This window comes from Gallus gallus, chromosome 2 (assembly GCF_016699485.2).
Source record: "Gallus gallus isolate bGalGal1 chromosome 2, bGalGal1.mat.broiler.GRCg7b, whole genome shotgun sequence".
In the NCBI taxonomy this organism is placed as follows: Eukaryota; Metazoa; Chordata; class Aves; order Galliformes; family Phasianidae; genus Gallus; species Gallus gallus.
In genome coordinates, this window is record NC_052533.1 from 98,648,501 (window position 1) to 98,666,311 (window position 17,811).

At 37.2% G+C, this 17,811-nt stretch overlaps 1 protein-coding gene across 12 annotated transcripts in view; it reads right to left on the minus strand.

Annotated features, from left to right (window-relative positions):
• PTPRM (protein tyrosine phosphatase, receptor type M) overlaps positions 1-17,811 on the minus strand; it is a 458,835-nt gene that overhangs the window by 93,609 nt on the left and 347,415 nt on the right. For 9 of the 12 annotated variants that reach the window (XM_040695587.2, XM_015282550.4, XM_015282549.4 and 6 more), the window contains 3 exons: positions 3,477-3,628; positions 836-910; positions 581-607 (listed from right to left, as the gene is read on the minus strand). In XM_040695587.2, the coding sequence (XP_040551521.1) occupies positions 581-607; positions 836-910; positions 3,477-3,628 (254 nt within the window). The remainder of the gene's footprint in view (positions 1-580; positions 608-835; positions 911-3,476; positions 3,629-17,811) is intronic. The other 3 variants (XM_015282551.4, XM_040695586.2, XM_015282547.4) reach the window with 1 other exon arrangement.

Genomic DNA, 17,811 nt, shown 5'->3' on the forward strand with positions numbered 1-17,811 from the left:
AATACAGTTCTACCATTTTATTTCACACCTGTGACACCTGATGCACAATAAACCATATTACTGTAAGTGTCATGTTATCGTTTTGCTATTCAAAATACCAACTCTCCTCTGAAACTTCACTTTGACAATCATGTCAGAAACTGTGGCGTTATGATAAGAAATGATAGCTGGTGGATGGCCCAAGCCCTATTATGTCTGATTTTCTACATCATGAATAGTCTAAGTAGGAAAAAAAGGTGTTTTTAAAAAGTGACATCTTCAGTTCTGAGAAAAAAAAAAAAAGGAAAAAAAATGAGGGAAACTATTTCAATTGCTGTGATAATCAAATTCTTTTGTATCACTCCAAATACATGCATAAACATTTCCTCACAAATCCACTCATTAAAATTATTTCTCTTTTTTCTCCCCTGACTTGCACTGCGACAGTAGAAATCAAGCCTGATAACTGTCTTTAGCCCTCACAGTGTAGACAAGCCTATCACCCCTCCCTCGAGCATAAAACCACAGCTTTTTGCATACTATTGTCTGTGACTTTCTAAATGACTTCAGCAATAACTTTGATAAAGGCAAATGTTCTCACCTAAAATTGCAGTTGGCACAAATGGATCTGTCATACATCATAAGCAGGTCAATGCAGAAAAGGCAAAAAGAGAGAGAACAGAAAATGATTGATAAACGCTCCCGAGTTTTCTTTCAGAAAGCTACTGTAAGCAACTGGTTACATGGAATATGTATTAAACTTCCATGGCAAGGAGTATAATAACATAATTACATATGCTTTTGTAATGAAAAAAGTTTACATAGGGTTGAAGCCAAGAAAAAAAAAATTGGTTACCTGGGTAATACGAGTTAGGCACTGTTGTGCTCAGTGTATTAGTTTTCATTGTAAATGAAGATGGTGAAGATACAGCTGCAAAAAGAAACAAGGCTAGTTAGAGACAACAGAGTGCTATGCGGCTATTTAAGCTGAGTGACACGGCATGTGGGGTCGATTTGGTTTTCTGTTGTGCTTGTAACACTGTAATCGGGACCTAGGGAAAAGCAGGTGCATCTAGTGAACAAAATGAATGACTTACAGAATTTGATCAATTCCCTAGAATGAAGTATCATCAGATAAAGCATTTTGATCAGTGAAGACAAATGTACTTCTTAAATCGCAAGACTAGACTGAATTCTGGTGCTTCAATAAAGACATTACAGCGACAGCAGGTGCTTTTGACAGAAGCTTTGATCATTAGTAAGTTTACTTAATAATACAGTAAATACTGTAGGTAAACATTCTGCTACAGTTCATTTTTCTCTGTCGTTTTCAATTTGTTCAGACAGAGGGATAATACACAAGTCGTATTTATGCTCTGAATACTACTCTTTAAGAATGGCTTTCAGACTGTTGTACATAAACCAGTGCTGGCATTGGTGTTTAATGATTTAGCAGTCTGTAAAAGGGAAAACACAAAGAAAAAATTAACTTCATTTAGTTCCCTGGTACCCACAGATCATATGAATTACTGTTGTAAGAACAGATACATCCAACAGGAAAGAGTTAATCATAATGTTCCATAGGATGCGAACCCAAAGATTCACTAAAGGTTTTTAAACAAAGCTTTTTCAAATTAGATGTTAGTTGTGGTAGTTTTGCTTATCTGTACAGCTGAAATTAACTCAGATGAATCAATAAATATAAATATATTCTGGATACATATAAGCAAACTAAGAGGAATTTAGGAAACAAAAGCAGAGTTGGGGAAGACAGGATCTACTGGATGAGAAGGACTGAGATGACTCTGCTAGCTTTCATTTGTCTTTTTTTGCTGTTGGCATACAGTTATGAGCCCTTGTTAAGATGGAGCTATTTGGAAACCGGCTAACTGATGCTGGCAGGTATCATTTATCCTCTAAATGAATATATCTGAGACTACTTTCCTTTGATTTTGTCTCCTGAGTAACTAGAAGCAAAGGACACAGCGCTATTTCTTTTGGAAATGGATGTAGAGACTAGGTGAGGTCGAGGTTGCGGCAGCTAATAAAACTGTTGAGATCTAGAATGCTGCCAGGACAATAAACTTTTATAGGAGATACGAATGTTTTAAATCTCTTGAGAACAAGGTCTTACAAAAAGATTTTTCCTAAAGACTGTCAAACTAATTCTTCCAGTGACTGCATTTATTATGGAAAGTTTGAATTAAAGGTTCTGGTTCTCAGTTGGTGTAAAATATTTGCCATGCAGAGAATTTCAAATTGGTTTAAGGTGGTTTGCATGAAAGATGGATGTACTCACAGGAATTAACTGCAGCTTCTTTGGTTGTTGTGACCATTCAACAACACAGTGGAAGACTATACCATGAGGACAGAAGAGAAAGCCAAATCTCTTCACCTCGTCACTAAATAAGCAATCTCATTAACTAAAATGGGATAGTCTCATCAAAAAGGCAAGTCAGATTTTGAATGATCTATTTCAAAGCAATTTCATAATCAACACAAATGCAAATGAACACTGCAAATTCTCAGCCTAAAGCTGCTGAAAGAAGTCTCACTGAATAAACTTCACAAAGTGTTTGTAACAATTGAGCTCGTCAACATTCTTAAGCATATTAAAGAGTGGGAGTTGGGCCTTACAGTCTGCTAGAACTTGAAACTAAATTGAATCTTTGATAAATTCTGATGATGTTCAAAAACACTGTTATACAAGAAAAACTGAGATTCCTTAAGAACTACAAAAAACTATAATGTTTTGTGAACTTTTTTCCCATTCTTTTTAACAGTTAGATGAAAAACTACTGCAATCCTGGTCTTTGGTCATTGCTAACCCCCAGACAGAAGCAATTCCTTGACTAAACTCTGATTAGGAAAATGTATATCCTAAATTTTATTTATTTTGAGGGTAGATCCATGAAGATCCAGGATTTTAGCCAATCTCTTAAGAAACTGCAGAGCTCATAATTCAGTTGAGTTTTTCCTTTGCATAAGCAACAGAATCGTCTAGAATTGGAAATAATATGACAATTGGATCACCATTATTACGTTAACGACATTCAAAAATAAGTATTGCCTACAAAAAAAGAAAGTGAGGAGGGGAAGCATTTGAAGGACTTGGGACAGGATGAGGGAGATAAAATTTTTAACATAATAGAGATCGGAGAAAGGAAAAACTACAGCTGTTTCAGTAATGTATTTGCTCTTCTGCAGAAGAAAAAGTGGACAGAAAGAAGCTCAATTATCCTTATTATTTTTAAAGAAGTCTTTTCTTGATGTCTGGCTGTCTTGATCATTCAAATACACCCTGTAATGTGCTGCACAGTGGGAGACTCTGAGTTCCATAGATTTTCCATGACTGAGTAATGAGGAATATTTTAAAAACCATTTGCACCTTCTTTTTTTTTTTTTTTTTTTGACAGTGGAAGAAAAGGAAAAAAAAAAAAAAAGAAAAAGGAAAAGAAAGGAAGAAAGAAAGAAAGAAAAGAAAAGGAAAAACTTACATCTCCCGTTTAGATTGTGTGTGTCCATGAAAGAGAAAGCTTCATCACAGTTGGTGCCTTGCTCAGTGTAGCTTTTATCCATTGAATTCACCATCACTGTCATTTCCTGCCGTGTACTGCTCAATGTCTCTTTTCGCTTTTTAGCCAATTTTCTTAAGAAATGAATGTTGAGAAGAGAAAAAACAACAACAACAAAACTCAGTGAGCGAACACAATCTTCATATTGTTTAGATTAGTATTATCATTTATAACAATATTGATAGCATATTTACAATTATTCCTGGTTTTCTGGAAACATCCATTGACTTCACATTCAATCTTCAAAAGTCACGTGACAACAAACAGTGAGTTGCCAATGCCCTGACTTGGAGCGAACAGCATCTTAATCCTTGGGGAGCACCACTGAGTTACACAGGACTACCAGGATATGAAGGTGATGCGAGTTACTACATCAGAGACTACATCTGTTTAAGTCTATAGATAAAAATGACAGGAGATAAGATTTCACTAGAACTGACAAATCAGTTGAAATTTCCACTCAACGTGTGTAGAACCACCTGGAGCTGTGTCACTGAGACAATACATAATACAGCTCACTGCTGTACATCATACTGTATCCTCCTGGTTTGATCCCTCACATACACAAACAAGTTACATTTTCAACTGACTTGCATTTCTGAGGAATACTTTTTGTCCCTCTTGTCTTGATTTCAGTGGGATTAGTCACAAGAGTTAGTTGCTCCTCAGCAGGAATGATCTGTCAGAGATGAGATTTTGATACCATAATAGGGATTCATTATGCTATAAGACTGCTTTGGACATGTCTCCTCTTTTCTGTATCTGTCTGTTTCTGGCTATAGTGAAAGCTCAATGCTTCCTCCAGATCTAATTATGCTTAGATACTATCACAGAATAACATCTCCAAGGCAGCACTCAGGATTTTTCCATCAGGTTCTGTGGAACACCTGTGACCCTGATGATGGATCCCACATCCATTTGGCTCGTTTCCCCAGCCTGTGGCTACTTCAGACTAACCTTTTCTCCAGGTTCTTGCCTACAGACTTCATTAGTTTTCCACTTCTTTCAAAGTGTAAGTTTTGCACAGAAATGACTGCTCTACAGACTTTGATCTTCTCATATCTCAGTTCAGTAACTTTTTCTCTGTCAAAAACATACTAGCTCATATCCATCCACTTGAAAGGTCTTCTAGATACCTGCAACCAAAACTTACAAGAGCTTATCATTTTATCTGTATTTCCTTCCAGTTCTTGAAACCTGCATCAAGCACATCCAACTTGCACTAACTCTCAAAGCCTTTCTTTGTTAACTCTCATTCAGTATGAAAAAATGATTCCCAACACAGACAAAAATTTTATACCAGTTCCACTAGATTTTCAAAAGAGTGCATGTGTATTTGCAGCAGTGTATGGGAAGAGGTTTCTGCAAAAGTCCCTACAGATAACTTACTGTTCTGCTTCAAATCACTGCCTACAGACACACTTGGGAAAGCACTGACACTACTGCCCTCTATGCTGATCAGTATTGCCTCACAGTCTTTCCATGCTCTCCACTTGCCTACTTGCTATTTCTTGCCTTACACCTAGATAATAAGCTATTTATGTGGGAAGTTGAGTAGCTATATAGTACCAAGCCCAACAGTATCACAGCCCATAACTAAAGCTCTAAAGTGCTTTGAACCTAAAATTTTGTGGCTAATAAAAGTAGTAATTCTAAGTGCAGAGCATGGTACTGGGTCACTGCTTACAAAAATATTAAGGCACACATCTGGTCCTCAATAAACTGATGGATAGTAACTCAATTAATCAGGGCATACTTCCATGACCAAAAGTGATTGAAGTACTCTACCTTAAAAACTTGCTATAGTAACTGGAGCTATGAGCAGTATCTTTGCTCATCCCATCCTGGAAGGCACCTTCCAGTTGGAGCCAGCATGAATACATTTCAGACTGTGACTGACATCAAGAAGGAGTCCTGCTATGACAGCCGGTTGTAGGACTCTGTCTTGAAGTAAACATTTAGATGTGCAATAAAAACTCATATGTGCTCACTATTAGAATCACAGAATCACCAAGCATGGAAAAGACCTCCAAGATTATACAGTCCAACCATCTGCCCACCATCAATTTTTCCCCAGTAGGGATTTCAAAATTCACTAATGATAACACTGAAGTCCCACTTAGAGGCTGTTGTCAAGGTAATAAACAGTAACAAGTCACATCCTTCCTACAGATGAAGTTTAACTCCTGATTTTGTCATTCAGAGTATCATTGGTGGACAGAAAAAAGTAACTTGCACTAAGCAAAGGTTTTGTTTCTGAACTTTAATTTAGTATAAGGAGTTTAAGTGGAAAAACTTTGTAAGTCCCTTTCTGATTAAAAGACTTACAGACTTGTACACTTGTTAACAAAACTAGTTTCTTATTACCTCATAGTGTATAAACTCTGAACAGACTTTCAGCCTCCCCTCATCCCTAACCATAATTACCACGAACATAACCATAACCACGACAATATATTATTTAAAGTAGAATCTGAGGTGTGTCTATTTTGAGACCTATCTCCTAACTCACAAAAAACTTAACCAAGTCCTTAATAAGGGAAGGTTTATCAAAGTGATAATACAAAACCAGTGAATTTTCTTTGCCTTCATCCCTTAGCTCAAATGACAACACACTAAGTCTCTTCATCAGATCATCTTTATCTCTACATCAACTACATGAGGCCTATTTCTGTCACCTGACAATTGCTGGTCAAATCTCATCAGGATAGCTGGATTGTGAACCAAAGACCTCAACTGGTCAACAACCACAGCATGGTCAGTGAAACTTCATCTGTAAGTCACTTATTGTAATTCTTTCTATTTCATGGCTGTGCAGCATGAAGTAACTTCAGCACCAGAGCAATAGTTCAGGAAACAAGCAGAATCAGTTTTTTCTCAGAAGACTTCCCTTTGTCTCCAGTTGCACAGGGGTACAGCAATACACCGATCGATTTTCATCTTCAAGGTGGAATCAGCAGGTTCTTTTAATCAGTTATTAATCTAATTAGCTATCTAGATACTGCATGCTCAACAAAGCCAAGATGCGACCTTTCCTGGCCCATTAGTAGACCAGAGAGTACTATCTCTATTCACAGAACTTTTACTTGCATTCAAGTTTAGATGCTCAGTGCTTCCTCCAACAGTTCCAGCATGTGAACAATGTGCTGCTGAACAGGCAACAACTCTGCCTTAGAAGTTTTTTTAATGAAAAGTTACTGGGAGAATTCCCTGGGTGTCACAATAGTGATACCAATCCATATCTGAAAATTCACAATATGGTGAAATACATTATACCAGCCATTTGGTGCAACTCTAAAAAAGGACATGTTCAATAGGCAGCACATCTCAAGGACATGCTGTTGCAGGGAACATCCTTTATTTTACAGTGAAAGTTGTATCCTTTCCAATGAAAGTTGGAGTTTTTGCTTACTACACCAAGAATATCAAGATCAGACTTCATAACAAGTTAGATAATTTTCATTAAGAAATTACACTGACATTTTCTCATTTCCTTCATTTTCAGTTTGGTCCCATAATCAGGCTATAGCAGATTGTTTTTATGACAGTAACAACTGCACAGTACTTCTCAATCTGAATCTAATTCTAGAAATAGGTCTTGTGGGAAAAGTTCAAATCTGAAACAACTGCTACAGAAAGAGAGAGATACCAGCCAGAATTTGTACTGTGAACAAAAAACACCCACTGGACTCAGTCAAGTAAACTTTAGCTGCAAATAACATTTTCTTTACATCTGCAGTTTTCTGATACTGCTTAGTGCTACAGTCTCTGCAATTCCTTGGATCTCTTGGTCCCTGGGAGACTTCAGCTATACAAGATTTCAGAAACACATAAAACCATAGTACTTCATGTCAACATCACCACTCATGCTCTTAGATTTGAAGGCTTTTTTGGGGGGGGGGGAGAGGGGAAGGAGAGAAGTCTTATGGAAAATATACTTCATAATTATTCTCTGATGTTTCTTTCCTCTTGGAGGTAAAAAGTGATACAACCATAGGGAAAAACAGAACAGATGGAAGCTCCCATGATGATTACCTACGACAAAATCCTTTAAGTAAGGAAAACAAAAATGATTTTCATCTTTTCACATAAACAGTGTTACCGTCACCATATAAGAAATGAGAATATATCATGCCAGTCTCAAAAAAGAGGAATCCCATAGTTAGAACAATCCCAAGATCAGCTAGGATTGTTGATAAGTTGATGCAGCAGTAACGATATGGTAAAATGCAGAGAAGACAACCATACCGACTCCCCAAACACCTTGTATGAGTTTTTAGGTATCATTTGCTCTGTTACAAATATTAATAAAATTAGCCCGGGAATATAATAAACCTAAAGCTTTGCCACAATTGCTTCCCATTTTAACAGCCACCATGAAATTCACAAATGCTGCATCTTCTCCTGCACATTTCCTTCTGGTTGAAAGAGTTTCCCTGCAATACTTCTACGTGTGCCTCTCTACACCTTCCTCAAAATCCTCCTCTGTGATTACTTCCCCAAACCATTCCACTACCAATCAAATAACTGATAAGATGCTGCTACATTATCAGCCTCTGGCTGGTTCATTTTCCATCTATTTACCTTTCTCACTCTTTTTTCTCTCCTGACAACATAAATAAAAAGCTCTCTGGAACCTGGATTGTCTTATCTCTGTGTTTGTAAAGCACTAGGCACAAAGCACGAGACGCAACTGTCAACCACCACAGTTAGATAAACATAAAAATAGTAAAAAGAGGGGAAAAGAAAAAAGTGAGACTCAGACTGATAACCAGAATCAGCTCAAGCTCTGAAAGAAATGTGCCTTCCCTATTTGTACAACAGCTGCTCTGAAAGTAATGCCTCTTATTTAATGATGTTGGCCCAGAACGTCAGAGGAGGATGTTGGTGATATGACAGTAGAGACTGAATCTTTCCACCAATATTCTGTTACATGTTGTTGCTGTATGACAGATGGCAGTAGAGGGGCAGTCTGACAGAATAGCGTCTGACATGGAAGAGCGTATGAAGCAAAGGGGTGAAATTGAATTCCTCCAAGTGGAAAAAATAGCACAAACTGACATTCATTGACACTTGCTGAATGTTTATGGAGACAACCAATGGACGTAAGCACAGTGAGGCAGTGGGTGGTGCATTTCTGCAGTGGTGACAACAACAGCGGATCATCTCTGCTGTGCAGATGTTTATGACTGTGGCATGCAGGCTCCTGTTCACTGCTGGCCAAAAGGCATAGTTAATGGTGGTGACTATGTTGAAAAATAGTGTTTTGTAGCTGTGTTCTGCTCTACATTTCTTATCAAAACACCAGTGTTCCAAGTGGACTCCTTTTGGGCAGAGACACAAGTATCAAGCAATTGAAATCCAGTGAGGTAGCAGAAATGGCATGGAATCAGTGATACTGAAGTTCTGCTCATAGTAAACTTCTGTTGTTAAAATTCAGATTTACATGCTTTGTTTTGAAATGTAGTATGCTCAAGAATGCAATTTCACAGTGACATTAAACTGTGTACACTCTATCAGACAGGAAATAAAGTTAGGGGAAGTATTTATAAAGGCACTAAATTTTGCAGCAAAAACTAGTGAACAGTTAATAAAATGCTTTACAAGTTGTCTCCACTTCAGGGAACTAGCATTTCTATTGGACAACCCCAGAGAAAGCACTTCTCAAGACAATTTGACCAAGAAAAGATAGGCAGGATGCTGCTGAAGAGTTCCTTGCTTAGGTTCTCTTAGTATATAAGCTTGTATTAAATTATAAAATTATTCTTTGCCTTATGAAATTCAACCTACATTTTGCTAAGATACATCAGTACGAAATACTGTTATAGATATTGTGAATATTTGACTACAGCCAAGGGTGCATTTGCCCTTTTACTCAACAAATGGGTGGCTTATTACAGTGCCTTTTAGGTGCTTTTTCTTTGTTTTTGTTATCAATTTCCTGTGTAACAGCAAGTGCTGACATTATTCATTTCACTTTTATCATGCTCTTGACTTCTCTGATAAAGAATGAGGGAAGAACTTTTGAAATAAAATGCTGTGATATTGACAGAACTTGGAAATCAGTGTACCTGGTACTGTAGTGTTTCATTCCCCACACCCCCACCTTTCATTCAGTGTGGCTTTCATTTTTGCCACAATGACATAGAAGCGCTTTTATTAACATCAACTCCTACAAGTACGGGAAGTCAGGAAGGCCTCCTAGTACTGACAGGACCGAGAAAGTGGGGGAGTCATTTGTCTTACTGCATTACAAGAATTATGTGCAAAAGAGTACAAACTTTTTTAGTGAACTTGAAGGGTAAGGAAAATGGTTTTGATTTACATGATCACAAACAAAAACAGCTTTAATTCTCCGTGTTTTTCCTCATTCCATATCATAACTGTAATGGTCTCTTTGCACTTTCTTGTTAGTAGTGGGGTGGCTCATTAGCATCAAGGGACATCAAAGCATAAAGAAAAAAAATATTAAGCTTCATCCCATTTTCAAAATATTAGTGTAAGCTCACAGGTAAAGTATGGCATGACAATGACAGAGAGGGTCAGAAAGGAGAAAACATGGAGAATGGGAAATGAGAAGGAAGAGCTGATGGAAAAATAAGGGGCAGCTGCATCCGAACATACAGACCCAGAGCACCTACTCTTTCCACTAACTTTTCTTTCCTAAGTTCTGGTATTCAGTGCACACTTAAAGATGCACTTGTAGTGACATCATTAAAATCTGCGCTTATTTGATTCTTAATTTCTGCTTTGTATAAACTCCTGTATCCGATGTCTGCAAGTGAACGTTATAGAATGAATCCCACTAACAACCCAGGTCACAGCAGCATCACATTGACACAGATTCTCTTTGCAGGTGCAGCGGCTGAGTGGGAACACTCAGTGCTAAAAACCCTGGAGCTATATGGTATATCAGACCGATGTAACAACATCTATTCAAAATTGGCTGATTCTTGTCCTAGGGCACAGAGAAAATGAATGTTGTGGTTACAGTTTAGTTCTTGTTTGTCCACCTAAGAAGATGACCTAGTATGATTTACAGTCTATTCAGGAAAGGCTGTGAGCTACAATGATATAAGGAATTTGAGAAAGTTTGGCAGAACTGTTTGCAAAGCTCCTGCTTGTAGTATTCCTGGCTCAAGGTAGTCGCTGGTCTTGTTTTTTAGATAAATCCATCTATACACTTTATCAAAAACCAAACAACTGAACTAATAGAGGAGAAATGAAAAGCCACGTGTTCTCTGAATTTGTTTCAAAACAAATATTTTGCAATATAAATTTTAAATTTCTATCTTGATTCTTACTATCTCCTTGTTAATCAAGAAGCCAGTGAATACAATGCTTCATTGACTGTGAAGCCCTCCTTTGAACTGTAAAGGTGAATAAGAAAAACGCATAGATGGTGAGGAAATTAGGGACTTGGGGCAGCCAAATCAGCGTAAGCAGATGAGGGGTAAACCAAATGCACTATACCAGAAAAATCACCAGATGTTTAGTCATACAAGCCGACCAGCACCCAGGTCTCTCTTTCACCTGACCATCCTGCTCACTAAACCAATTATACTCTCTGGGCCAGGGATATAAAGAATTAAAGATCTGAAAACAATCCTAAACTGTGCTCCATCCACACATGAGGTGCACAGTCATAACCAATATATGGTAATGCTAACAAAATTACATACTAAGAATTAAAGATCCAGATTATTTTTAGCTATTCATTTCATTTAGTTATTTAGCTTCTAAATCGCTACTATATAAATATAAATATAATATATATATATATATACACGCTGTTATTCATTAGCAATTTTTATGCCATGTGTACTAAACCACCTTTCTAACTTCAGGAACAAGGCTTGTGGAAATATGTTTATCATTAAATTCTTTTTCAGTAGAGAGCTAGTTTTATTCACATTCAGCTGCATCCTGAGAATGAGATCATTTTCTATGCAAAATGGTAAATTATATTTTGATTTTCAAATGTGGCATTAAAAATACACATATTTTCATTTTAATGAAGATGGAAGCATTCCATTTTCCATTGTGTTTAATGTGTATTAATTTCTGCTATGTTAATTGTACATATCTGTAAAAAGACATTAAATTATTCTAATTCCTTTCTACTATGCTATTTCAACTTAATGAAATGAAGTATTTGAAGTCTCTGAAGACGTTCTGTTCTGAAAGGTATGTTCACAGGAAAATTCAACACCTGACCTTTCCTTTTGATTGAAGATACTTTTTTTCCCCACAGAAAGAAATTTCATTTTGTGAGCCAACTCTACTAAGAACAGTAAGTGAAAATTTACACAGAAGCTGGACTTTCATTAGTACATGTGCCATCTTAATAATCTACATTTAGAATACCTGGCTTCTTTTGTATGCAAATAAATATATACATACATGATCTCTTCTTAAGAGAGCATGCAAACAGTTCAGATAAATGAAAGAAGTGCATGTCATATCAGGCCATCAAAGAGGCAAGCTTCCTTCATAATATTGTGTAGATGTAGATATTAAAGACTGCACTTGCTACAAGAAGACAATATTTATGATATATTGTTTAAAAAATATATATTTTGAATTTAATGCTGCAAGAATTGTCTCCTTCGTCTCAACAGTCTTTCCTTTTTTTTTCCCCGGAGTATTATCGTGTGATCTGAATAAAGAAATAAACAGACAACGCTGAGGCCTACTCAGGAGGAGGTACTTGTGTGATGTTTGGTGCCAGACAACGTAAACATGAAAGCTTTTCACAGAATTACATCCACGACAGGTTTTGAAATTCTCTTCCTGAAACTAATTACCATTTACAAAAGGCTGGCTAATGATGAAAGGAAACACCTTCTTATCCCATTGCTGTCACTTTTAACCAAAGCCTTGAACTCCTGGGGTGGTGTGTGCTGGAGGTGTCCCCATACCCTTTGCTTTCAATAACTGAAGAAGGAGACAGTAATGAACTGATGCAAATTTGTTCTGGGGTAACGTTCTCCACAGCCAATTTTCACCAGACTCACAGAGATGTTTTCAGCAAGGAGAATTACATAGTTATATGATAGATGTATCTGTTATGGGGTAGTTTCATCATCCTCTCTGCACACCTTAGTCTCCCTTTGAGATTTGCTAAGCTATTCCAAGCTCTACAGAAAAGTGCTCATCTTTAAATGTCAATGTGACACATAAGCAGTTCCTTCCACAAACAGAGAGTCTCTAACCCTCGGCACATCCCTGTGGCTGACCTGCATGTAGGACAGGTTCTACGTGAAATAACTTGGTACTTTCACTACAGGATTAGACAGTCTCCCAAGTCCCAGTGGAGGAAGTAGATACCTGGATTTTTATGGCATCTAACTAGTTGCTTCTAGGACTGCATGGGCTCAAGTTAATAAAAAAACAATAGTAACTGTGACAGCTTTAAATACAGAAAACAGCTTTTCCCCCAGGGCACTTAAATCTTTGCAATGAAAAATGAAATTAAAGCATTTGTCTTTATTGGTCTAAGGATATAAAATACAGTCAAAATAAGATGTTTAAAGTTTTTCAAAGCATTTTCTAAAGGAATTCCTTTTAGCATATTTAAATATATGTAAGTATACTGTATGTATTGTACTCATATGTGTATGTATGTAAATATATATATAAATACATGTAGTGGTGTAGTACAAAGTCAACAGCAAAAGTTTTGGAAGGCTTAACCTAATCTTGCTCATCCACTGCTTCTCCTCTACAGTAACAGAACACAAAATGGCCACAGAAATTCTGCTGATGTAAAATTCCATTGTATTAGTAAAGATGTTCTGGCAAACAGATAAGCATCCTGTCCTAGCTCTGATGTAAACCTTTTGCGGGAGTACTTCTGAAGTTCCTGCGTACACTGTCTTCTGTGCAAGACAGCACTCATTGCTCATGCTGGCTTTTGAACCAGAGTCCTATAATTCCTCACTTTATTTGGTAATTCCTCCCTCATTGTATCCCAACACAGGTAACATCCTCTGCAACCTATTTGCTAATGTTGGTACTGAATATTCACAAACTCATATGGATAATTTTGATATTCTGAACACTCACAAACTCACACATGAGTTTTGATGTGCTATCCACCTTCAATCTTCATCACACACCTTTCACTTTTCCTAGCAATTACTTCCCCAAATCCATTTTCCCTCCTTCGAGGCTTTTGTAATATTCAACACACCTCAGAAACTCAAAATATCCAACTGCATAGGTTTTTAATCACCCTTTTATAGGACTGCATTTCCCTTCTCTTCCACAAAAAGAAATCTGTCTCACCAAAAGTCACCAACTGAAAACACAGAATGGGTAATATTCAGTCATGTAAGAAAGAAATATATTTTTTCCTACGGAGCTGTTGAAACCAGGCCACATTAAACATGCACTTAATCTGGGTAGAACTAGTGGGATGCGTGAAGATATACCCTGAGCATCATGTTCTTAGCAGTGCAATAATTTAATAGCACTCTGTGCTCGACTAAGGGAAGGAAGGGCACTAAGCGGCGGTTCATGAGCAGCATGTGGCTCCTAAACAATTCAAGTGCTCTCACAAGCCTAGGTTATTGTATCTAATTGGCAGCGCCAGATGGACAGCTTGGTAATTCAAAGCTGTGACTATAGGAGTAAACGGTCCAGCAAAGCCCTTACAATGCTGGTACTATTTGGTCCTTCTAAGATGCAATTGCACCCCCAGTCCAACCCTACCCTACAGACAGTAATGGGTCTTCTGGGAGAAGGTATTGTCTTCCCTCTTTATGAACAGATAATGGCACTGTCCTGTCCTGCTTCCCCCTTGACAGGTATTTATGTTGAGGTTGTATGTCATATATTCAATGGCTCACAACAAAGATGTTAATAAGTGGCTTCCACAGCAAGAAAGGTTGATTAATCCACTTCAGGGCCCTTTTTAATGTGGCAGAGAGGGCAGCTGATACAGCAGCATACCTTAATGGCTTTAGGTAGAAATATTTAAAATACCTAGGTTGCACTGAAAGTAATGCCTCCTATTTATTTTCCTAGAAACTGTAATAGATACAAAGGGCAAAATAACACTATTTATAGTGACAGAACAAATTCTCAGCTACAAAACACTATTTTTGAACATAGTCATTACCAGTAGCTACACATTTTCACCAATGATGAACATGAGTCTGCATGCTGCAATCATAAAAATCTGCACCCCCTACCTCATTATGCTCACATCCACTGGTTGGTCTCTGTAAATGTTCAGCAAGCATCAAGGAACGTCAATGGCTGCCATTCAATTCCATCCCTTTGCTTCATATGCACCTACATGTCAGACGCTGGTCTGTCAGACTGCCCCTCTGCTGCCATCTGTTACATGGCAACAACAACGTGTAATGGAATATTGGTTTGAAAGTTCAACCTCTACTGCCATACCACCAACATCAACCTCTGACATTGCGTATCAACATTGTAAAATAGGAGGTGTTACTTTCAGAGCAGCCCTTACATTTAGATCCCTTCAATTCCAGTTCTGGCAAACTTGAACCTATTAACATCAACATTTTTCTTAATTAAAAGATGTAAGAAAAGAGTCCAGGAAAGTTGCTGTTATATCTGTAATAACAGAATATTTGCAATCATTAATTAAAATTCTTTTCATGTAATATGGGATTTTTCCCTTTCAAAAGCAGCATGATAATCCAAAGATTAAGGAATCAATATTTTTACATGCAACCACGTTACCTAAAACTACACAGAAACACACTCAAAAAAGAATGAATACCTCATACTTTTTCCCAAATCAAATTACAAATTTTGTAAAAAAAACTTTTTTAAAAGACATTCTAGCATCATGATCATAAAAAAAAATCTGAAACTTCTGAGTACAGTTTACATGGTAAAGTTCCTTTTGAGCAGAGTAAAAGCTATAAATAATGCCATGATCCTTCCTCTGTTGAAGTTATCTAAGAGCACTAGCTGCATTAACAGGAGTTGCTAGGCACTGTGATGCTCTTCTGAAAGCAACAACCCAGAACAACTAAAATACTATAACATTAGAAATATCAGTCAGTTGGAATTTGCAATTATAACAGCAATGATAGCTGCTGTTCTCATAATACACAGCCAGGCACTTCAAATATATTGAGGTATTACACTTTACTGTAGTGATGTAATGCAGTCAGCAGACTGAGTTTTATGGAGATACACAGATCTGTCTTAAGTGCTGAACAGAGGCAGCAATGAACACAAAAACAGAGCTAAGAGGTTTTCTGGTATGGTGTTTCCTCAGTGAAAACATCACAATCTACTCTTCCACACACTTCTAATAACAAACAACAATGATATTTTTAAGATAGAATATGATAGTTACTAATGGAAAACACAACGGAGTTCCGTAAGAACGATTCTGTACTCCTGAATGTACCGGTTAATTCTACCTTTTCCATGAGTTTATGGGACAATACAGCTAGCACCGAGCTCTTTGTTAAAGCTCTACAAGATTTGAGAGGTCGTACTTAAGAGGAACGGTCTTTCTGCACTTAACATACTGCAGTCTAAGTTGGGATAGGTTTGAGTAGGAGTCCCGGTACCAGAAATCAGCTGGAGAGGTTACCAAGACAGTAACTTGCAAGGCACTGTTACTACTCATTAACATACAGGAATACATGAATATCTCACCTTTCTAGAGAAACAACTTAGATTTTTTTTTTTTGCATTAAAAAAATGCAGTGAGTAGGAATGCTTCTAAAACTGTAGAGTACTTACTATGAAATGGCTATTATATATATATGCACTAAGTGTTTTGGCACAAGCGTTGGTACAGTTCTACTGAATTGGGATGAATAATCTATTAAACATTAACTGTGGGTATTTAATTACACAAAAGCACCTGAAAATATCTGTAGCAATATGATTGTTTTCCAGAGCTAAAGAAATATGATTGCACAACTTCAAATCTTTTTCTTTCATAAACTAGAACATGACAATTTCTGTTTAATGTACTATTTGATTCAAGGATAGCAATTTGAAGATCAGACGCCAAGAAAATGTTTTGACTAGATTGACATTTCCTACCCTATCTAGGTAACTTGTTAAAAAACTGTATCTTTCAAAGGAAACTACAAAAGAAAGGCTCCTTACAGTTTATTTCATTGGAGAGTTAAGAGAATGAGGGCTTGGGAATGGTGATTTCCATTTCCACTCTGACAGAAATGAGTGCTGCCTCTTTGAAGAAGCTAACAGGCTTCCCTCTGTTAACTTTTACTTATGCAAGACAAGTTGTGAAAAGAGCATCTTACTGTGTACATTAAACTTAGCAAGACAGTAAATTCAGTAATGAAAAGATCACCTATGTACAGAACCATGGGCTTTTACAAGAGTTTTGCATCAGACCTCAAATCACAGCATGGAAGGACGCCGGTCCTGATTGGGTGGCAATTTTTAACAGTTTCTTCCTAACAATCACAGAGAAACATTTAAGCTTACATAAAAACAGCAGTGCTGGTTTCCACAACAGGAATAAACAATCTGTAAACATACAAATGGAAATCTGTGCAATTCATGAGGGATATGTTCACTATTTAAATAGTGTCTCCATTCAAAACACCTGAACACTGGAATGGTCAGTGACTAATTTTGAGGTGAACTACAGGTGAAGAGGTTCTAGTTTTCCTCAGATGAGAAGTTACGGTAACAAAAAGCCCCATAAGCATGAGTTTTCTCAAACATCAGCTTCAGAAACACAAGCTGAAGTAGATGCATGGGCACCTGGTTCAGACACTGGGATGTAGGTTTGGTGTTGGAACTGTACACAGCAGCATAAGACTATTTTGGGACTGTCAGCTACTTTCAGAAATGAGTTAAAACGTCTCAATTACTGTGGTTTGCAAGTAAAACTGATAAAAACAGTTTAATATTAAAGACACGGGCAGAATTGTTTTCATAACTTGGAATACTTTTTATATATCAAGATAGCATACCGATAGGAACGTATTCATACTGCGGACTGCATCTGATATCTTATTTCCCCTGTTTAACCTCAGATCAAGTCTGTCTCTGCTTCTTTCAGTTTGATTAGGGAGTTTGCGTTCCCACAATGCTATTTTCCATTTTATCAGTGTAACTGAGGAGCTTTAAATACTTCATGGATTTTTACTAAATAAAACCAATATTAACCCCTGTGAAATACATACAGTGAGGAGAAAGCCAGAAAACACTTCACTTGTCAGCAGAACGGATTTTGGAAGGAAGTTAGCAGCAGTTTGACAGCGATGTTACT